The sequence below is a fragment of the Urocitellus parryii genome, chromosome 1 (genome assembly GCF_045843805.1).
Source record: "Urocitellus parryii isolate mUroPar1 chromosome 1, mUroPar1.hap1, whole genome shotgun sequence".
In the NCBI taxonomy this organism is placed as follows: domain Eukaryota; kingdom Metazoa; phylum Chordata; class Mammalia; order Rodentia; family Sciuridae; genus Urocitellus; species Urocitellus parryii.
The window spans coordinates 62,874,832-62,898,561 of NC_135531.1; the positions used below are offsets into that span (position 1 = coordinate 62,874,832).

Sequence of the window (23,730 nt, forward strand, 5' to 3'; positions counted from 1 at the left end):
TGGCATTTGCCAGTAAATGGGTGGTGTTGGAAAATATCATGTTAAGTGAAATAAGCCAATCCCCCCCCAAAAAAACAAATGCCAAATGTTTTCTTTAATATGCGGATGCTAATTCACAATAAGGAGGAGGTGGGCAGGGGCATTAGAGAAGAATAGCATTACCTTGGATTAGGTAGAGGGAAGTGAAGGGAGGGCAGGGGAGGGGATGTGGGGATAGGAAAGATAGTAGAATGAAACAGACATTATTACTTTATGTATATATGAGACTGCATGACCAATATGATTCTACAACATGTACACTCAGAAAAATGAGAAATTATATCCCATCTATGTATGATATATCAAAGTATATAAATGCATTCTACTGTCATGTATAGCTAATTAAAACAAATTTTAAAAAATTTTAAAGCCTATTGGGGGGTGATGTGAGGTGTGGGATTAAGGAAGAGATTCAAACTAAAATTCTATTCTGCAACTCATATGTAAGTGTTAGAATCTGACCTGTTAAAGTTACTTATTGATCCCTTTGTTCAATTTTTGGTCTGGGGTTTTCTTTAGGTTTTGTTTTGTTTTTGGTACTGGAGATTGATCAGAGACACTCTACCACTCAGTCACACCCCCTTCTTGTTTTTGAGACTGGATCTCACTAAATGGCTGAAGCTGACCTTAAACTTTCAATACTCTTGCCTCAGTCTCCCAAGTTGCTGGGATTATAAGCATGTGCCACTGCTCACAGCTCCTTTGGCTCATTTTATAATGAATGAAATATTAACTAGAAAACAAGACAGAACTCATGGTTTTTCAGCTTTGGAAGAGAGTGTAGAGGTCAATCAGCCTAGGGATTTTGAACCCTGGTTGCACATTACAGCATGCCTGAGGAGCTTTGTAATAACACCAGTGGTTGGGCCTAATTAAATCAGAATATTGGGATGGGGGTGAGACTTTCTAGTCCAGTGCTTCTCAAATATTAATGCAAAAACAATCACTTGCACTTGTTAAAATCCAGATTCTGATGCTATAACCCCTGGTGGGGCCCCATGGTCTACATTCTAATAGGCTCCCAGGCAGTGCCCATGCTGTTAGTTCACTCCTGGAAAAAGCAAGGGTCTGGTCCAACATCTTCATCTTTCAGAGGAAAGGCACAAACTGACTTCTAAGACCTTTGCATTCATTAATGATAGAACTGGGCCTGGAACAAAGGTCTCCCTCCTGACTTGTGAAAGTCCTTTCTATTTTATGAGGTGGACCTCTAACATGGTTTTTTAACTCCAGAGCAAAAAGCTAAGTTTGCAAAATGAATTTTCAGTAGTTTAATAATTAAAAGAGTAAAAGAAACTTAGGTCAGATCCAAACCTCACAAAGTCAAGAATAGAGCTGGTATTTATTTGAGTAATTTAGGAAAAAGCAAACCAGTATTTGGTCACCAAATAATCTGAATTGGCTGCCTATGGAGCCCAAATTCATTCATCAGGAGCTAGCAGCCCTCCACTATGCTTTGCACCATTTAGATCCTGGTCTTAAAAAAAGACATCAAAACCTGTATAAATAAGCAAAATAACAGCTCAAAAACAAAGGTAACTTAACTTCGAGACTTGCAATTTGTTTTCCCAAGGTTTATGGGTTCTCATGAGAAAAAATATATACATAATTGCTATTAATCCCAAGAACAACATGGCATATAACACTTCACCTGAGTTTAGAGATCTGTTTTAGTGGCATGCTTTTTTTTTTAGCTTAACCTGAAATGCTAAGCAAATTGTATTTTTTTCCCTAATTTATCAACTGTGTATATAATTTGCATGGTTCAGTGCACACACACTAGAGAGCTGGTGCTTTGAGCTATTTTGTGATGAATAGAAAATCCAAAACCGCAGGTCTTTTTCTTTTTGAGGTTATATTCTGTGTGATTTAACAAAGCATTCCAAGCCACTTGGCAAACCTTTATGGGCCAACCAAAGCCATGTTCATTACAGGGGTAATGAAGGTTGCTCTGAGCTTCTGGTAAATGCCAAGTGGACAAGGTTTTGTGAGGTCTGGTTACAGGACTCTCAGAGATATATGGCCCTAGATGTGGGCCAATGTCATATGAGCTAGATTAATACCTTCACTGGCAGAAAATAATTAAGTAGGAAGGGCTCATTGGAATGGGGTACAGTGATTGGGATAAGGGGGAATCAGTACTTCACTGCTGTTTCTCACTCCACCTCTGTAGTTATGCCTTGGTCAGACCACAGACAAGCTGTCATTCACCTACCTGTACTGATTGTCCTGGCCTGGTTTGTAGAACCAGTGTGGCTGCTCCCAGCCCGCATGGAACCCCATAGAACACTTAGACTCCAGGGTTTTATAGAGACCACTGACTCGCTGAGTTGGCCTCCCAGCAAAGCGTTCTTCTTTAGGATAACCAACTGAAAAAGGGAAATTGATACTTAAAATAGCTTATAATAAAAATGATAGAATACGTTGAAGATATTCAGAAAATGGAAATATAGGACTTAAAACCCAGAAGAGCTTGTGTGCACACTCATAAACATACGCGCGCGCACACAGTACTGGGAGCTGCCATGTAGGAGCTGAGTGCCCCCTAGTTTTGAGCAGTGGAAATGTGGAGACTGGTTTCTGCTGAGCGTGAAAGCAGGTGGATCCCCATCTCCTCTCAGCAGGAGAGCGAGGCAATGGAAGGGGCCTTACTCAATGGGAGTGGGCTGCCCCTTGTAACATTACCCCTCTGCCTTACTTGGATGGAATATTGTTTCAAAGAGCCTCCCCCTTAAAAAAAAAAAAAAAGAGTTCCAGGCATGCTCTCTCTCTTTTCAATGGACCCCTAAAGTAGAGAGCCGTCCTGGATTTAGAAAAGGTATTTATTTCTGTGTGCTTGTATGTTTTCTTCACAGTTTTCTTAAGTTATTGGTGCAGCCAGCTTTTGGAAACCCAGCATAGGTCGCCAGCCAGGTTAGTTGGTCTCTCTCTCTCTCTCTCTCTCTCTCTCTCTCTCTCTCATACACACACACACCTTTATGTTAAATACAAAGCTCTCGTTTATATTGATCCTCAAGGGAGTTATGGTTTGGAACTTGAATGTCCCCCTGAAGACTCATGTGTTAAAGGCTTAGTCCCCTCCTGATGGAACTGTTGGGAAGTGGTGGAACCTTTAGGAAGTAGGACCTGTGGAAGAAGTTAGGTCACTGGGAGTGTGTCCTCAAAGGGCAGATGGATTCCCAGCCTCTTCCTCCTGCACTATTTGCTTTCTGGAAACCAGGAGGCAAAACAGGTGTCCTCTGCCATCCACTTCCACCACGTGTACTGTCTCACCACAGGCCCCAAAGCAATCGGATCAAGCAACCATGAACTGAAACCTCTGAAACAATGAACCAAAGTAAACTTCTCCTCCTTATAAGTGATTTTTCTTAGGGATTTTGTCACAGTGACAGAAAATAACATGAAAGGCAAAATAAAAATGTGCTTAAAATTTAAAATCAGGATTGCGTGCCACACATTAGATATGTACATTCATCTATATTCTTTGTTGTGTCTTAGTCCAGGACTACCCCCATGTCATCAAACAGAATAAAGAGCATCTAAAGTCAGAGGTGCTACAAGTCAGTTCTGTTAACCCTTTATAGACAATGGTGAACTTGTACTTTACCAATGTTGTTGAATCCATATGATTCTCTGGCCTTGGCTTCAGTGTACTGTGTTGTTGTCCATTTGCCATAGCGATTGGGGTCCAATTCTATCAGGTCAAAAGGAGGTTCTCCATGCAGAATCCAGTCACTCAGATATTTCCCTACCCCACCAGCATGGATTATGCCATATCTTTCAAATACAGAAATAGACACTCCTGTTACTAATGCATGTTATTTTCAAATGATAAAACATGTCCAAATATTTCACAGGCCTCAAGTTTGCAATGCTCTGTGCTATCAGAATATATAAATACCATAATCATTATGCCATCCATTTTTGCCTTAAAAATGAAGAAATGTGTGTTTAGGCTCCAAATAAGATGTGCCTGACTTGAGAGCTAGTTTTTTTCCCATAGTTTTAAGAGAGTGCACCTGGAAAATATTTCATAACTCTTAGCAAAAAAAAAAAAAAAATGCTTCCTTTAAGAAAGCAGGGATGAGGGTAAGCAAGGGGGCCAAGAGGCAGATGTGGTTGGTGCCTCAAATGCCCTCTGGAGCTGTGATCCTCCTGAGTGGGAGGAAATTTTGTGGGAAAAATCTTTGCCTCAATGATCTCTTCAAGGACTCAATTTAGTTCTGAACCCCCTTAGGCAGTGACTTCATACAAGGAACTTGGGCCATTATCTTGGAGGCACTTACTTAAGTCACCTGTGAGGAAGAGGTAGAAAGGAGCACTGGTCCCTATATTCTGGAACTAGAGAGTGGTTCTGTTTTCTATTTCATAAGAAGGTGCTTTAAAACCTAGAACATGACTGTGGCCAAATAGAGTTTTGGGGATATCAGAATGGAGGGACCACGGTTTTACATAGGCCATTTGCAGTGTCACACACAGACTCTTATCTAACTGAGGCCATCACTGTGGCTTTACCTGGGATTAAGTCAAGAGAAGCTTCTGAGAAATTGGGCCAGGAGTCATGGGGAGAGAACCCAGGAAAGGAGCTACATGAGTAGACTTAAGATGCGAGGACCCCAGTCCCCAAAGTATAGTAAATTCACAAAACCACGAGTCTTAAGAATATGGGGAAACTGCAGCCAAGACTGGAAATGCTAACTAACTTCCCCATCACAAGATACCAATTTTGGAAAATTTTGAAAAATGAATGCCTCAAGATTTATAAGGCCATTTCTCAAGGAGAATGAAAAGGCAACAATGTACACTTCTCTGGGCAGCATAGCAGTAGGACCCCGCAAAGAGCTGGCAATCATTAAACATTAGTTGAGTAAATGGACAAATAAAACGGGGAAGAAAAATAGAATATTAGAAGCTGTGATATGATAGTAAAGTGGATTTGACATCAATAGTCACCAAATTAATGGGACAAATATTAGAAATGAAACATCAAAGAGGCAATGGAATCATAAATAGGAAGCAACCCGAGGAATATAGAGAATCAAATCGTGTTGAACAAACACAAATTATGGTGAAAATGCATCATACATTTTACATTTGATATTTTGAATTATCTTTGTCACAATGTGTTATGAAAACATCCTTGTAAAATTAGGGCAAATTGACCTATCTGGAGATAACAGCATGAAAAGAGACAGAAATAATGGAAATGGCAGGAAAGACACAAAGAGAAAGCTTCAGGAAATTATGGCCTTTGTGTATGCTCATCTTTAAAACAAGTGATTAAACCATTACATTAAAAAAGCAGTGCTTTAAAACTAAAGTATTTTTATTTCTTGTTCATGAAAAGGAGAAAATAATCCCCCCACCCCTCCTGCAGTTTTCTTTTTTTTTGGCCCCAAATGATGGAACCAGACTTATCTAAAATAAGTGATTCTGTAGTAAATATCAAATTACATGGAACTACTCACCCAAAGCCTATAGCCACCCAGTAGTTTCGGACCCCTTGATGGGGCCCCACCATGGGAAGAATGTCAGGAGAATAGGTAATAGGACCGTTGACAACATTGATGATGTCGGCCGTTTTCAAGACTGGAACCATTTCCATCGCAGCTTCAACATGTTCCATGATTCGGTCTAGATCAGACTCAAAGAGTTCCTTTCCAAAGCCTGAAAATGCACGCCACTGTGGTCAGGATGCCATAGCCACACTGCCAAGTGCTCTAAAGTGCCCTGAGTCTCTGAAACAGCCTACCTTTCAGATGGCCTCTTTGGAAGGTACTTCCTTTTCTTCTTCTTTTTTTTTTTTTTTTGTGAATCTAAACTTGACATTCACTATCCCTATCCACAGATGGATAACCATGATATTAGTGAGAACAATAATGCTACTGTTCTTCAAATTAAAAAAAAAATCACCTTTTGAATTAATCAATTTCTAAAGTTATGCATATTAAGTTTCCAATATGGATTGAATCCAATCCCCAACAACAATAATTTGGTTTGTCAGGAGAGATCTTTATCCTTCAATTAACCTTGAGAGCCTGTTCATCCCCCCAGGGAGGGCAAATGGGAATTTACAAATTCCTGCCAGGACACTGGGAAAGTGAAATGGTGCTCCAGAATCTAGCATAATGGATTTTGGACTCCTTTTAACTTTCCTTTCTGCAGGAGACCTCTGTCCTCCATCCTGCTCCCATATGCATCCATGTGGCTGGAGTTCTCTGAAAAAAGGCAGAGTCTTGGAGGACAGTCACCTTCTTGTCCTAACAGTCACTGTTATGGAAACAAGGGCCACAGATCAAGTTCCAAAAGAATTCCTCTGCCCATTCTGGTGATTTTCTGCACAGTATCCAGCCAGCTTCTTGCTCCCCCCAGGGACTGCACACGGGCATTCTCACGAAGGCCTGCAGGCCACCAGGGTTGGTCTAGGACACATGGGCCCTAGTGCTCAAGGGTAGCTAACAATCAGGCTCTCCTTCCAACTGGAATTATTTAAGTAATTATTCAATGTTTATTTGGAGGACAGGCTGCTGGCATGGTGAAGCCTGAGAGGGAGACTAATGGGGTAGGGGCGCCGGGGAACCATTCTCCCCAGACCCAAATGTGCAGAGTCCATTCAGCAAAACGAAATCCCTGTGAAGTAAGCTGGCCCAGCTCCTGTGCAAGGTGTTTTACTAATCATTTTCTGTTATGTGGGCCTATTCCTTGAGGAAAAAGTGGGAAGAATTCATTCTCTATCCCAAGTTGCTTATCAAAGCATAATTCTAGAAAGCACAATTTCCTCTATTTGCTTATGTTCCTTGTAATATTTCAGTACCCACAATGATATGTTAGCTCTCTTTATAGATTAAAACCAGAGGTACCTCTTTTGGTGACCCAGTTCTTCAATTGCCTCTGTAAAAATATTACACACACACACACACACACACACACACACACACCACAAATCCTGACACTTCTCCTTTGAAAAACTTAAAAGAGAGGCTATAGCACCTCTGTGTTAGCCTGAAGGCTAAAACCTTTTTCATGTCCAGTATGTTGCATGGTAGGGGCCTCACTTTGCAGTACCAGCCTCTGCTGCTTGCTCTACAGGGTTAGAGACTCCGAGGCCTTCTTTCTTTGTAGGATGGATAGCCTATTTCTGATTCCTGCCATGTATCCAATTGTCAAAGCACAATAGCAGCTCTCTTCAAATCTTGAAACTAAACCAAGTGGGTAGCAAATGAAGGAAAAAGGAAAAGAGGCAGGAAGTTGGGGTGGGTAGGTAAAAATTCACCTGGAGCCTTTCAAAGCAGCTCAAGCAGGTTTCTTTAGCTTTTCCACCACCAACTGCATATTCTCTCTTTTCTCACTTCCTGCTGATTGTTCAAAAGGATAAAAGAACAGACACCTCAAACTCCTCCAATGTCACCTCCAATGTCCCAGGTATCTGATGGTGCAGTACTATGGCATGTCTTATTTCACAACTGACCCCAGCTATGAAGAGAATGAACTGTATGTATCAGACCTGCCCTCATTTTCATTTGCTGAACTCACCTGGAGGGACTCCACTGGTGACCCAAGAGTCCTGGACCTTCATTTTCTCCTGACTTTCATATGGACCAAACAGAAGCCCGTCCCTTTCCTGTCGGAGGTAGTAGGATCCTTCCAGATCACGGAGCACAGGGAGTTCTCGTTTCAAAGCTTTCACTTCAGGTATACTCGATGTAACAACATACTGATGTTGAACTGGTATGAGGGGGTGTTCTAGTCCGATCATTTGGCCTACTTCACGAGCCCAAAATCCTTCAGTTAAACAAACAAACAAACAAAAAATCAGCCTCCTTACATCAGAGAATACATTCTGCATTTGTTTTTTGGGGGGATTGGCTAACTTCATTTAGCATCATCTTCTCTAACTCCAGCCATTTACCTGCAAATGCCATGATTTTGTTCTATTACTGAGTAATATTCCATTGTGTATATATACCACATTTTTTTATCCATTCATCTATTGAAGGGCATCTAGGTTGGTTCCACAGTTTAGCTATTGTGAATTGTGCTGCTATGAACATTGATGTAGTTGTGTCCCTGTGGTATGCTGTTTTTAAGTCCTTTGGGTTTAGACCTAGAAGGCTGATTCATTGAGGTAGGGAGAGGGAGCATGGGAGGAATAGACGAACTCTAGATAGGACAGAGGGGTGAGAGGAGAAGGGAGGGGGCATGGGGGAATGTGCTGAGCATTATTATCCAAAGTACATGTATGAGGACACGAATTAGTGTGAATATACTTTGTGTACAACCAGAGATATGAAAAATTGTGCTCTATATGTGTAATGTGAACTGTAATGCATTCTGCTGCCATATATAAATAAAAAATAAATCAACTGACTTTAAAAAAAATCATTTAAAAATGTCACTACATACCCTGAGCCAGCCATGGGCTGTGTGTGAGAGCATGCGCATTTAAGTACATGAGGGGAATGGACTGAAATTGCTGCTCTGACTGTGCAAGATATTTGCCCTTTTTGCTCCCTCTGCCTATGATCCCCACATGGCCCTTGAGGTGGGTGTGGCTTTCCAAGCTGTCAGTCAAACTGCTGACTGCAAGACATCACCAAGCAACCCCCTGAAACCCAATCCCTTGCCTTATTTGGGTTGAACTTCCTGGAATGTCTTCCCCTCAATAAATAAGAGGGTTTCAGGTGTGCTCTCTCTCTCTCTTTTGCCTGCTTGTCTTGCCTCCTTTGTGGAAGCTGAGGTCAAGGAACCCTCACTGGACCCCCAAAAAGGTATTTTCTGTCTCTATGTGGTTATTTAGTAGCCAGCACAACTCACCTGGAGTGACTCAGGTGATTCGGTCACTTGTCGCAGCAACTACATATATAAACATGGGATATATGACGCTGATGTGGCATTTATATTAAAAATATTTAGAAGGCTTGGATTCTCATGGCAAAATCTAAAGAATGTCATAACAATCTTTAAAAAATGTTTTCTTGCCATGCTGGGGGTCAAACCCAGGGCCTCACACATGCTAACTGAGTTATGGGGGAAGACAAGACAAGACAATGTTTGGCACTGTCCAGAGTTTTGAAGATATTTATAATGTTAGGAAACTCTAATCCTGAAAAGGCAAAGTTAGACTGCAAACCCCTCCCATAAAATTATTTGAAAGAAAAAAAAAAAAAAAACAAGCAACCCAGACATATAAAAAGTACAAATATTGATAAGAAAGATGGTATAACAGACTGATCCTACTTGTGGACAGGGATGCTCAGGCCCAGGAAGAGGCCACTGAGTTGATGTGATCAACCTAATAAGAATTAATAGTTTATAATAAAGCCCCACAAATCAGCTCCTATACCTCCCCAAACCCTACTCTCCAAACTACTGATGGATGAAATTCCACAAATACAGAATCTCTTGGTTAACTTAAAATCTGAATCTGTATCTATTTGGGGAGAGGTAGAAAACTAACTTTTATCTGTTACTTTAAAAGGTTCTTTTTCATAAGTTTGTAAGACCCTTTCTTATAAAGAGCACATAAGAGTTGAAACCACAGAGAGTTTGGGGTAGCTAAGTGATAGAGCACTTGCCTAGCAAGCACCAGGCCCTGGGTTCAACCCTCAATACCACAAAGACAAAAGCAACCAATAAGCAAGAGCAAAACAAAAGCAAAACCAAAACCAGGGTGGTAAGAGGAGCCTCAGCAGAGAGGAGACGGGGCTCCTCAGTAGTGGGGAGTCTCCAAAACAAATGTTTGTTACTTCACATTTTATGCCAAAGACAGGATAATTTGTGACAGAAGGACTTGATTCTTTCTCAGGCTGACCCTTCAGGCCACAGACGTGGCACCAATGCCCAGTTAGGGAGGCATGCCCAAGGTCACGCCAGGAGATCCAATAGTCATCACATCTTACTGGTTTTCTTCCTGCAGAAAGACTTTATTTGAAAAATCAAAGACACTTTCAATTGTATTAAGGTATTTTAGACTCTAAAATTATAAAAGTGATTATTACTTGGCAGGAATATGTTGTTGCCTGACCCATCAATGGATTGTTTCGGGGAAAAGGGGTTCTATTTGCTTATTTGTTTCATAAAGATTCTGCATAGCTATTCAAGTAATTAGAGAATCCTGTTTAAGGGGCTGGGATTGTGGTTCAAGTGGTAGCACGCTCACCTGGCATGCACAAGGCACTGGGTTCAATCCTCAGCACCACGTAAAAATAAAATAAAGATATTATGTCCACCTAAAAAAAAAAGCTAAAAAATAAATATATAAAAAAGAGAATCCTATTTAAGTTATTGCTTTCAAGGTTACACTTCCTAAATTTTTAACCATTTTTATTTCCTCATTTTTTTTTCCAGAAACAGTTCTGAAATCTCTATTAGTTTCAGAGCTAGACACAGAATCATTTCTAAGTCTGTCTGGGAACCCAGGTTATGTTCTTTTATGTGCCAAAGTTTGCTCATACTTCACCATCAAAACATTGCTCCGTACTCTGTCATTTTGCTTTAGCCTAACAGCTAACGTGGTCACCCTTGATTATAACCCTTGAAGTGGTTCCTATTTGTAAACTAGAAATCTGTCTTCTAGGCATGACAGTTATTTGTTGGTCTTTAATACTTTAGAGACTTAATTTATTCTTGCTAGTAGGAAAATATGAGTTACTAATATCAGGACTTTGCAGGAAAATATAGTAAAACCACAGATTCCAGTTACATATACTAAAGCAGTTTTAAAATATAAAAGATCAAAATATTTATTCTAGCAATTTAAACTACTGTCTTTAATTGAACTACTTTGTTCAATTAAAAACATAAATTGAAGACAATAAATTCTGTCCTACTCAAACATATTTATGAACTTCTGAGACCAGTCTCTTGCTTATTAATGTACTTCATCATTAAAATAAAGTGATAATGTATGCATAAGTCTCATAGAACTGTATTACTTCAAATCCAATAGCAATCTCTATGCTATGTTACCCTACAGTGCTGGTGCCTGTTGGCACTCTCTTCCTCTCTTTGTTAATAAATTAGCCTAAATCTAGCCAAGATTATACTTCAACCCAGTGCTAGATCACCCAGCACCAAGTTCAAAAGGGAGAGTTAAGCAAGGAGGACTCCTTCTACCATTATCACTTGAAAAAAACTGGAGAGTCAACAAAAATGGACATTGGAAATGGCCTCTTTTTTTTTTTTTTTTTTTTTTTAGAAAAATACAATGTCTAATAGAAATAGGGTTACAAGGAAGGGTGAAGATTCCTGAACAAAGTTAACTTTTACAAGATGGACAGTTGGTGACTTCACTCTTTGATGCAGAGAAACAGGCAAAATTAAGCAATTCTTTCTGGCTGAACACTGGGCTTCATGTTAGTGTGATTCAGTCACATTTTTTATTTCCTTACTAGGAAAATTCTTTTTTTAATTTTTTTTTTTAGTTATAGTTGGACACAATACTTTTATTTTATTTATTTTTATGTGGTGCTGAGGATTGAACCCAGTATCTCACACATGCTAGGCATGCACTCTACTGCTGAGCCACAACCCCAGCCCAGAAAATTCTTAAGTAAATCTTACAGAGTTATCTCAGGCTTAATGGATCAACTGGAAATGAGGTCAAGAGAAACATTCATCACCATGTAGAAAAAGACTTGCCTCCTAACAGAACATCTGAGCTGCACCTGAGGAGAGGGCAGAATGAAGGTAGAATGATGCCTATTTTGAAAGACAAGTTAGACCACTGCATACCAAGAGGTTAAAAGCATCAAAGACTTCCTCAACTGTTCGCTCAAGATTATAGCCTACATTCTCTCTAGTGTAAGAATGCCTATCTAGTAGTGTTTCTATAAAGATGTTTTGCAAATCATCTGGTGTAGACAGTACAGTTTAAAATACAGCTTCCTAAAACTGGATATCCATATGTAGAAGAATAAAACCGGATCGCTATCTTTCACTCTGCCCAAAAGGCAACTCAAAATGATCAAAGACCTAGTAATTAGGCCAGAAACTCTGCAGCTGATAGAAGAAAATGTAGAGTCAACACTCCAACCTATAGATTCAAGCAATGACTTTTTTTTTTTTTTTTTGTATCAGGGATTGAACCCAGGGGCACATAACTATGAGCCACATCCTAGCCCTTTTTTTGTATTTTATTTAGAGACAGGGTCTTGCTGAATTTCTTAGAATCTTGCTAAGTTGCTGAGGCTGGCTTTGAACTTGGAATCCTCCTGCCTCAGCCTCTCCAGTCACTGGGGTTACAGGCATGCGCCACTGCACCTGGCCTGCAACAAAATCTCAGTTGTTTGAAAAAAGCAAAGGCCTTTAGGAGCAAATAATGAAGAGGTGCATCACCACTCCACACAGGGCCACATTCTAGACATCATTCCAGGGAGTTGTAAGCTTTCCCAGGATGGCCGGAGGCAGCCATTCTCAAGGGCCTCCTATCACTGCTTTCTTCTATCCCATTGCCTCTCAGGATTCCTCAGCTGCATAGAAAACTCCATCTGGTCATAGGTCAGATCTCTTTGGAGCTCATCCTATCTTCCTCTCCAGAGAGTCCTTCTTCCTCACAGTATGTGGTTTAAAAAAAATCATTACAATGGCAATTTATTATGTAAATAAAAGTTTATCCATTTTAGAAAAACAATGGATAAATGTCTTAAATTAAGATCTTCCAAGTTTTTTCTCAAAAGATCCTTTGGGAATGGCGTCTTCCTGCAGCACTGGACTAATAAAAATGGCGGGGCTTTGTGCAAGACTATCTGAAGCTAGTGCAGTCGTTGATTAGCAATGTCTGCCTCAGGTGCTGGATATGGGGATCTGAGTATGAAAATGGCCAAATGTTTTTAGGGGCTGAATTCATGCAACCATTAAAAATGTTGCAAACTTACAAAAAAAAATCCTTTCTACTTGGAAAGAAGTATGAATGATTTCAATGTCTTAGATCTTCCAACAAAATTTAGACTGGATATTGTAGTCAGCTTTTTCACTGCTGTGAAGATCTGATCAGAATAATTTTAAAGGAGGGAAAGTTTGAGGGCTCATGTTTTCAGAAGTCTTAGTCCATAGAAGACTGGCTCCATTCCCTGGGGGTTGAGGTGAGGCTGAACATCATGGCAGAGAGTGTGGCACAGTGAAACAGCTCACATGATGATCACAAAGGAGAGAGAGAGAGAGAGAGAGAGACTGACTCCATGCTCCAGATAAAAAATATATACCATACCAACACCCCACAATGAACCACTTCCTCCAGCCACACCCCACCTGCCTCTATTACGACTCAGTTAATCCCATCAGGGATTGATTCACTGATTATGTTAAGGCTAAAATCCAATTATTCCTCCTCCAACCTTGCATTGTCTCACACATGAGCCTCTGGAAAACACCAGATCTGAACCATGACTCTGGAGGTTTCCAAGGATAGTGGGAGAAAGGAGTATTAGATGGAGATTGAAGGGACAAGTGAGGCTGAAAACAAGGCAATTTTTTATAATATTGTTTTTATTTTTTTAGACAAGTCCTTTTACTTTACCTTTAATCTCAACCTAAAGAAAGTATTTGATTTTTTGTTTTTCAAATGGGAGGCAGGAGTTAGGAAGATTCTGAAATATTAATTTAGAATCTTTCCTATTGAAGACATGACTTTCTAGGACCACCAAAATATTTTGTTAAAAAATAGCGTGAATGATAAGTTTAATTTAAAGCAAGTAATTAGAAAGGTATGTGTTTCCGGCATGTCTTCATGGCATATCATTTGATCTGCTCAATGAAGATATTTTCATTTTATAATTTATGCAATTGCTCAGAGAAAGTCAGTTACTCCTTCACGCTTATTTTAGGTTTTAATGAACCATGATGAACTACAGGAAAATATATTCTATAAGTCCCAATTAGACTGCACAAGCATTTTCATTAGGATCTGTTTTTGTTTGTGAGATAGTTAAAAATAACTTCACATGCAGCCAACCTTTTAGCAAGGGTATCAACTCAAGAATCAAAAAACCAGGTCCCACTCCTGGCTCTGACAGAACCAGCCAAGTCACTTGGCCAAGTACCTTGACCCTGCGGGACTATGGCCTCTACAAATGGAAAATGAGTAGGTTGCTAGATCATCTCAATATCCCTCCTGGGGTTCACTACTCTATGAGACTAAAGTGTTAAAAAAAAAAAGCCTAAAAAATGATGAAGTATGTTTCATAATGTTCTGATAGAAAAAGATGAAGGGTTGTTTGTTTTTTGTTTTTGTTTTTGACCAGAACCAAAAGTCATCAGAAATGATGAAATCTGCCCTAAAAAGTAAATTGAGGTCAAGGAGGGTGCTCTGAAATTTGAGCAGTAGAACTTGGTTACTAAACAGTAAACATAGAAAGGAAAAAGAAGCACAATTGGGCAAGACATAATCTGGAGCAGAAGAAATGGAGAGTGGATAAAAAGACCAACTGTTGATGACTCACAAAGGAAAGAATGATATTCCACACATCAAGGGCAGAGTGATGAGGGAGGGTTCTGCGGCTCAGAAACCAACGTGAGAGCACTGTGCTCCACAACAATGATCACGGCATAAACCACTTCTTTATGGCTACATATTTATTTCTTTGCCACTTAAAAACACTGGTTTTTAAAACAAGGTACAGTGCTTACCTGCAGCATTCACGATTCTGTTTGCTCTCAGGGATCCCTGTGGTGTTTCAACATCCCATGTTCCATCTGACCTGGATGTTAGAGAAGTCACCGGTGCAGGGTATTTTAAAAGGGCACCATATTTCCTAGCTCCAGCAGCCAAGGCCATTGTTAGAGAATAAGGATCAATGTGACCATCTCCAGGATTATACAGACCAGCTAAAACCTAAATCAATCATAAAGAAGTCAATATTCAGACAAATAAACTTATATTACTCAGTGCAACTATATCCCGCCAGCAAGTGTTCAATAAAACTAGACTTTAAAAGTACATCTTGGCATCAGACCAACCACTCTGTACATCTTTTTCCTAAATTTTGTTTAGACATAGGCGGGATTTACACTAAAGGTTACATAGACTATTTGATAGAGGCTTGCCATTGTCTCCAATAATGTTTCTCCTTGTCTTCAATAGCAATGGAACCTAAATGTTTATTTGGACATATGGCCACTAAGAACAAAGAGTACAGTTTCTAACTTTCATGGCACCTATTAGCTCCAGCTGATAGCTAAAATTAAGACTAAGTTCTGGTCAATGGGAATGCAAATAAGTCAGGAAAACTTCCACAAGCCATTAAAAAAAAAAAAAAAAAAGACAACCGGCACTTGTCATTCTTTGCCCCTTATTTATCCTTGTATCTGCAATATAGACATGATGGCTGGAGCTTCAGTTGCCATCTTGGAATAGTAACACAAAAGTTATATTCCAGGAATGACAGAGTAGAAGGTGACTGGGTTCTTAAAGTCCTCATGAAAAAGAGCCACCATTCAAGTCTTGGACTATTTACATGAAAGAGAAATAAACTTACATCTTATTTAAGCATTATTAGTTTAGTTTCTGACATTTGAAGCCAAATCTAGTTCTAACTGACATATCAATTATAATTTATATTTAATCATTTGATGGTGTTATCAATTCATATGTTAAATATATATCTGGTGTTATACTTGATTTAAAATTCAACTACTAATTCTTGCACACCTATTTTGTATTAGAACTTCAGACCAGATATTATGTGGGAAACAAAAAGGAATGAAAATTAAATAAAATGAGTTGATAGAGTGAACAGAGTGATATATTGTAATTAGGTCTCATCTATTCAACAAAAATCAGAGGCTGGAGTTGTAGCTCAGTGGTAGAGCACTTGCCTTGCACATGTGAGGCACCACATAAAAATTAATAAGTAAATAAAATAAAGATATTATGTCCATCTACAACTAAAAAATATTTTTAAAAAAATCTACTTAGCACCAAATATGAACAAGGAGTTTTTGACACATATTTTTTCTGCATCTATTAAAATGTTTATGTGGATTTTGTTCTTTATTCTATTAATACAATGTGATTATGTTGATTGACTTTACATATATTAAACCAACCCTGCATTCCTGGGGTAAATTCCATTTGGTCATGCTCTATAATCCTTTCATTATGTTGCTGAATTTGGTTTACTAGTATTTTGTTGAGGATTTTTGCATCTATATTCATAAGGGAAAACACTCTTTCTTTCAGTGTTATTACTATTGGAAAGGGATGATTACCCATAGGGAAACACTAAATTCCCTGTCAGGTAGATTCTCTCATGAAACTATGGTATAAATCTAGATCCATCCACACTTGGCACAAAGTCTATAAGAGAAGTACAATCATGAGTGAAGTGATATTTGTGGAATAGCAGAGCATGGGACTTCTTAAGTTGATTTTTTAAAAAAAATACATTAATAACTATTTTTAGAAGGATCAAATCACATTATCATTCCTTCGGCAGTTCTCAAATGGAAGGTTTATTATGGAAACCCTTTGAATGGGGGATACAATAATAGGAAAGTATTGAAAATGTTTCCTTAGTTGTCACAGGTAGAAGACCAATAAGATTTTTCATTACCTTTTCTTATTTTACCAAGCTTACATAACAGTCCCCCTGGTAACTTTCCCCAAATACAGATTGATCACCTAATTTTGCCATTCAAAATGTATGCACCAAGTATTTCTATTTTTAACTTCTTAAAACACCTTCTTCTAATTTTAATTCAAATCAAAAAATGGTGAAAATAACCCTCAGATAAATACCTTATTCATGTTGAGTAAAGGGAACATCTCTTGAATCTTTTCAGGTTCAATAATGTACTGTTCTGTTGCATGCCAGCCGGTCCGTGTCATTTGATATTTAAATTCATCAACCCTTACGGGAGTTGTAGCAATTCGGATGCTACCTGGCTGATGGAATCCTACTGCCTGTGACAACAATTCCAATAAACAAGTTCTTCTTTGGCACTCAAACACAATTTCCCAGCACAATATAAGCAAAGAGATTTAGTATGCAGTGAAAGAGATAATGACATAAAATATTTGTATCTTATGAAAAGACATTTATTCATCTACTGTTTTCTAAGTACTGTCTCTCTACCAGGCACTATTCTAAACCCCAGAGATGTTGAGATGAACAAGAGAGGCAAAGACGCTGCCTAGAGGGAACCAATGGTCTGTAGGAGAAGATTAGACAATTAAATGCACAATCCAATAACTTGAGATAAATGCTACTGTACATACCAAAAGAACATTATGCGAAAAAGAGAAAGACAAAGGATTCAGGAAGAATTATGAAGAATCAAAGTATTGCAATAATGAGATTAATTGTTAGTTGAATCAAACATTTATTTAACATATATTGAAGTCCCCCAGTTTACCAATCCTCAACAAAGCCCTGAGTTACATGGATGATAAAAGAAAAAATTCTTGTCATAATCTGTAGGGAAAATAACCAGTAAAATTGCAATAACAATAGGGAGAGATTTGTTTTTTAAGAGCAATGTGCATAAATGTTGTTAGAATCAAGAGATGCCCCACCCATCTTGGGAAAGACTGAGGGAATGTTGTTCAGGCAGAAGAAGCAATAGGAGAAGAAAAAAGAAGAAAGAAAGAAAAGAAAGAAAGAAAGAAAGAAAGAAAGAAAGAAAGAAAGAAAGAAAGAAAGAAAGAAAGAAAGAAAGAAAGAAAACAACCCAAACAACAACAACAACAAAAAAAAACAGTGATTTGAGAGAGCTCAGCACATTCTAGAATTATGTCATTGGGACTAGCAGAAGCATATGAACAGAATATGTGGAGAGGCAGGAAGGGGTCAACTCCTGATGAAGGTCACGCTCCTGAGGCCATGCTAAGCCTTTGGCCCACGTCCTGTAGAATGTGGAAATCCACTTGATGGTTTACAGCAATGGAGAATTTAAGTGGACTTTAATCTTAAGTCTACAAAAACTCATTTTTTATTTTGAGAGCATGAGTCAATCTGAGAGGGGATAAGAATAAAAGTGAGGGGCCCTGAGTGAAATACTTTTCAAACCATGTGACAATCTGGCACACACTCTTGTCAGATCCTTTGCAGTCCAATTGCTGAGAGGGTCTTATTTTTTAGTTTCTGGATATAGCAACTGGCAAAAGATATTTTTGGAAGCTGCTTTTAATTCTTTCTTCATTTAAAAAACAAAAAAAATGGTTAGTTACATGGATAATACACTTAAGAAATCAACTTTAAAGCAAATTCTCAAGGTTCTTTCCTTGAATTCTCATCCTATTTCTCTACCTTGATCAACACCAACATTGCATGTGCCTTTGATGTCACTGCACACAGCAATACATGATGACACATTAGATCCTTCAGAAATCTATTTCTGAGAGACCTGGCCTACCAGACAATTTTGAGTTAAATGCATTTACCTGCCCAGTTTCTTCTTCCAGTGTCTCATAAAGTTTGATGCTATCATAATGTATCTTCTTCAAGTTTATTCCAGGATGGAAGTAAGTTGTTAAACCTGCCTTAAAAGTAGGAAGGAAAGGAAATACTGAGAAAAAAAATAACAGCCTCAAAACGCTGATAGTGTATTTGCTATGCAGTAATTTAATGCTGGCGAGGAATTGAGAAGCACCCATCAGTCCTTGGGAATGAGAAATTTGAGAGCTTCAGAGCAGAAGGCTCATGATAGATTATAAAAAGAAATTTGAACCATATAAGTAAAGTGAGAGCCAGCCAACAGACATATATATGAAGTTCATAAAAGTTACTAAGAAAAAAAGAATCATAAGTGAGATGACTTAGATGGAAAGTTTAGGAACATATGCTGTGATTGGATACCCTTTATCCAAAATGCTTGGGACCAGAGTCATTTTGGATTCTGGATTTAAAAAACAAATATTTCCATATACCTAATGAGCTATCTTGGGGATGGGACCCAAGTCTCTTCAAACAAGAAGTTTGCTTAGGTTTCATATTCACCTTATACATACATATACAATATTTTAAATAATTTGTGCATAAAACAAAGTTTACATATATTGAACCATCAGAGACCACATATGGAATTTTCCACGATGCTGTCATGTTGGTTGCTCAAAAATTTTTGAATTATGAAGCATTTTGTGTTTCACGATTTTGGATTTGTATTAGAAAGCATATGGGGGAAGGCATACAACATGGACTCAAGCCAGCAAATCCTGGGTGTGTTCTTGAGGCAGGACTACATCAGCCAAGGGTTTTCCCATCTGCCCCTTGAATGGAGCAGCCATCCTGTGCCTTTCCTGAAGTTGCAAAATTCAAGAATTAGAAAATTCCTGGCAATTAGAGTCTGGTGAGTAGGTGAATAGATTTTTTTTTTTTTTGAAGCTTAAACTGTTTGATAAGCACAAAGTTAGCACACCATAAATATTTGTTAAATAAATACAGACAAATTACTCTCTGAAAAATATATCTAAATATTAGATGTGCCAAAACCCTTTTATCAACGTTGGCAGATACAATGTAGTATCCAAAGAATTCTAGGCAATTGCATGAAACAAGTTGTCTTAATTAAGTATCTAGGGCCTCATTGTACGGCTAATTTATCCTGGAAAGCTTAGCAGGATACAATCTGCTCAAAATCAGATTTATTTAGAAATATTTATAAGGTAAACATTCTAGGATAATGATGGGCATTTGGTTCTTTTGAGTTCAAAAACACCCCCTTTAAAATTTGTCAATCATCCTTTATGGACAAGAACCTTAGGGCTTCTCTCTGTACTTGTTCAAGTACCTGGACATATGGACAGCTATGCTTTAGGCCAAAAAAAAAAAAAAAAAAAATCTTAGCCCAGCTTCTAGATCATCCTATAACACAGTTACATATGAGAGTAGAGAAGGGAGCTGGGGTTGTGGCTCAATGATAGAGCGCTTGCCTAGCATGTGTGAGGCACTGGGTTCGAGCCTCAGTACCACATATACATAAATAAATAAACAAGCAAGCAAACAAATAAATAAATAAAAGGTACAAGAACACCAAAATTTTTAAAAAAAAATAGTAGAGAAGGGCTTCCTCTACAGTGGAAGTACAAGTCAGGCTCTTTGACTTCATTGTCAAACATCCATCACACAATCCTCAGGATCCTCTAAGCCTTGCACCTGAGTGAAGTCAGACCACCAGAAAGTTCTTCCATCTGCCTACACTGTATAACCCTCTTCTTCCCCATCCCAGAAATCAGGATCTAATGTTCTTTGATCTGAAAGAGTCTCATGAGTTCATTTTTCTTAGACTGTTATTCAAGTCATTTACTTGGTTTAGAGAACACATTCTTCAAAAATTCATAGTCAAGAAAAATTTGGTCTCCATTATTGAAATAGTACGGATACTTATTTTTATTGAATGATTCATGCTTCCCTCTTTTCTTTGCTATGAGGACAATCAGAAGGAAGGTATGGATGTCATTGTCTTAGACAAAAAAAATTATCTAACTTCTGTACCTTCTTTATACATTGGCTTTTGTCTTTTAATCTGTGTTTAAAATTTGGAATTACCCACATCAGTGCTTCTACTGCCCTTCAGTTATTTGAATATTCTTGCGTAGCATCTACTATTGATTTAAGCACCAGTCTTGTGAGATTGGATGTAAGGAGGGCATAATGCTTCTGTCTTCTGTGATTTCTACAGACATAGGAAGTGAGAAGTTTGAGGAAGGAGAGAATATTGTTCTTATCCTTCAGGATATTATAGGCTCGTTGAGATCGTTTCATAATGTTTCATAATGAAACAATTAAATCAAGGGCACATGATTGAGTGTCAGACCCCACAGTGAGGGACATAAGAACTACAAGAACTAAGGGAAGAGAAGACATTGGGAAGGTCACAGAGGTCTCCAGGAAAGGGACGCATCTTCTATTTAAAGAAAGAAAATGATAGTAGTTGGTGGAGAAGATAAAGGAGGGAAGATGAAACAGAGGTCATCACTAAGAATTATAACCCTCTGAATAAGTGTAGATTTATGAATCCTTGGTGCCTTAAATACATAAGTAAGATGGGAAAGCTCTTCCTTATAGTGTACTGATAATAATAAAAGGAATAACGGAATTGGAAAAATCATCAGTGGATGCTAAATAATGGGTACATAATGGATGCTATGAGGGGTGCTCCCCCTGAATCAGTAGTTCTTCCACTCTTTCAGGAGCCTCTACTGCCTCAAAAGGCCCAGTGACTGTTGACTGTATTCTGAATACAAGCAACAATAAGTGTTGGTGAGGATGTGGGAAAAGGTTCACTCATATCCTGCTGGTGGGACTGCAAATTGGTGCAACCACTCTAGAAAGCAGATAGAGATTCCCCAGAAAACTTGGAATGGAAGCACCATTTGACCCAGCTATTCCACCCCCCTGGTTTATACACAAAGGACTTAAGATCAACATACTACAAAGACACAGCCACTTCAGTGTTCATAGCAGCTCAACTCACAACAACTAAAGTATGGAACCAACCTAGGTGTCCTTCAGCAGATGAATGGATCAGATGAATGGATAAAAAAAATGTGGTATATATACACAATGGACTATTACTCAGCCTTAAAGAAGAATAAAATGATGGCATTTGCCAGTAAATGGATGGAGCTAAGCAAAATAAGCCAATTTCAAAAAACAAAAGGATAAAAGTTTTCTCTGATATGGGGATGCTAATTCAAAATAATGTGGTGGGGGAGGTAGGGAACAATAGAGTTATTTTGGATTAGGCACAGGGGAGTAAAGGGAGGGGGGGTTATAGGGGCAGGAAGGATAGTAGAATGAATCTGACATTATTACCCTACGTGCATATATGATTACATGACTGGTGTGATTCTACCTCATGTACAACCAGAAGAGTGAGAAGTTATACTCCATTGATATATGATGTGCCAAGTGCATTGTACTGTAGTATATAACTAATTAGGAAAAAAAAAAAAAAGTTCATTGCCCACAGGCAGTGAAAATGTGAAAAACAACAACAACAAAAATCCCAGTGACCGACCTCAACACATCCTACATCCCAGTGGCTCCAAATATTTATTCATATATTTATATCTAATAAAAAAATTTAGCATAACCACTAAAATAAGTATACTGCTTTATTTAAATACAATATGCAAATATGGATCACTGTATTAATAGGATCAAAAATAAACAAAAACAACTTGGAATGGGTGAAACAGTTTAAATATTTTTATTTATTGTGTTAAAAAACGCTTTTGAATATTAAACTTGTTAGTCACATTTCAGCAAGAGTTATGTGATCAATAAACTTCATTATTAAATTGTTATCTACTGGAGTAACATTTGAAATCCAGCAGTGTAACAGCCTGAATCTAGGTTTGCTTTATTTTGAGGCTGTTTTAGTGGCTGAGATAGCAGAAACAGATCCCTCTCAGTGGTACACGAACCCAAGTGGGAGCAGCCCTCCTTTGGCTCTGCTCTCTGCATCGTGACACCCCTTCTCTGGTCCCAGGCAACACCTGAACAAAAGTCTCTGTTGATCTTTGACTGTAATCTTTCATGTTCTCTTATCCATCAGTTGTTGTTATAAACTAACTGTAGTGTACTACATTTTTAAAATTTCAAATAAATGGGGATAAACCTCATTGAAATTTCTCATTCAGAAAAATTCTGAATGGGTTAAAATGTATCTCTTGCATAGATGAGAGTTTTGTTCTAGGTGGTGTTATTCATTTGGGCCAGGAAAGCTAATGTTTTCCAAACATCCCTTTCAAAATGCTGTCTTCCCAACAGGACTGTGTTCCAAAGGCACTTCTTTCACACTTAGGCACAGGGGAGTGATGGGAGGGGACAGCATCATTCTTACACCAAAGAGACATTCTATCTTCTATGTTTGTGAGTTGATTTGCAGGGCTTGGAATCAAACCCACTCTACCTCTGGGTCATACCCCAGCCCTATTTTTAAAATACATATAACTTCTATGTAGAAGCACTGGGCAGCCATTTGAATACTACAAAGGTCAACAAGTTTGGGATGCCTGTCAAACTCTTTTAATTATTGCCAGGAGATAACCAACATGCCTCTTAGTAGTAGTACATTCTCAAGTTCATCCCCACTCCCTTTCCTTACAAATTTTATTCTTGAGGCTCTGTTTTTATAAAGCTAAAAATCACAGTGATGATGTCCTATAGCAGCAACTTGCACTGTGTCATGACACACTGAGGACAAAAGAAAAGAGGATGCTCCCACTGTGCAGTGTCAGCCGCCCCCAGTCAACCCTGGAATCACACACAACATGCTGCCTGCCCACATCAGTGCCAGGGCTATTTACAAATATTGTGAAGCCTTCATTTCTTTCTTGCATTTGTAGTTTAAAATATTCTAATATCATCTTCCTACACCCCACATGGATCATCTTACCAAGAAGTAGTCTTGGTGAGAGAGTAAAACCTCTGGCTCTCTGGATTTATGATTCCATTTTGAATATTCATTTGGCAAGCTGTGCCTTCCTCCTCCAGCACTTGATCCCCTCACCTTCCAGATGGTTTTCATATTGAGAATATACTGTCTCTCAGTGAGACTGATTTTATTTTTGTAGTCTGCCCCTCTTGCTGGCTTCCCAACCCTCTATATTCTCACATCTGCTCCAAAAATCTCTCTGTGTTAAAAATTCCTAGTGTGTGGGATTTCTTCCTGTTGCTCCTCAGAGGGAGGCCTCTTTGTCTTGCAAAAAGTTCCAGAATCAGCTTTCTAGGACAGCTCTTTTCT

The 23,730-nt window shown here is 38.6% G+C and overlaps 1 protein-coding gene across 1 annotated transcript in view; it reads right to left on the reverse strand.

Annotated features, from left to right (window-relative positions):
• The window catches only part of Dmgdh (dimethylglycine dehydrogenase), a 60,078-nt gene that overhangs the window by 30,576 nt on the left and 5,772 nt on the right, over window positions 1-23,730 (reverse strand). The window contains exons 3-9 of the mRNA XM_026393263.2: window positions 18,419-18,517; window positions 16,775-16,939; window positions 14,665-14,869; window positions 7,573-7,821; window positions 5,508-5,706; window positions 3,647-3,816; window positions 2,255-2,408 (exon numbers count right to left, since the gene is read on the reverse strand). Coding sequence (XP_026249048.1) covers window positions 2,255-2,408; window positions 3,647-3,816; window positions 5,508-5,706; window positions 7,573-7,821; window positions 14,665-14,869; window positions 16,775-16,939; window positions 18,419-18,517 — 1,241 coding nt within the window. The remainder of the gene's footprint in view (window positions 1-2,254; window positions 2,409-3,646; window positions 3,817-5,507; window positions 5,707-7,572; window positions 7,822-14,664; window positions 14,870-16,774; window positions 16,940-18,418; window positions 18,518-23,730) is intronic.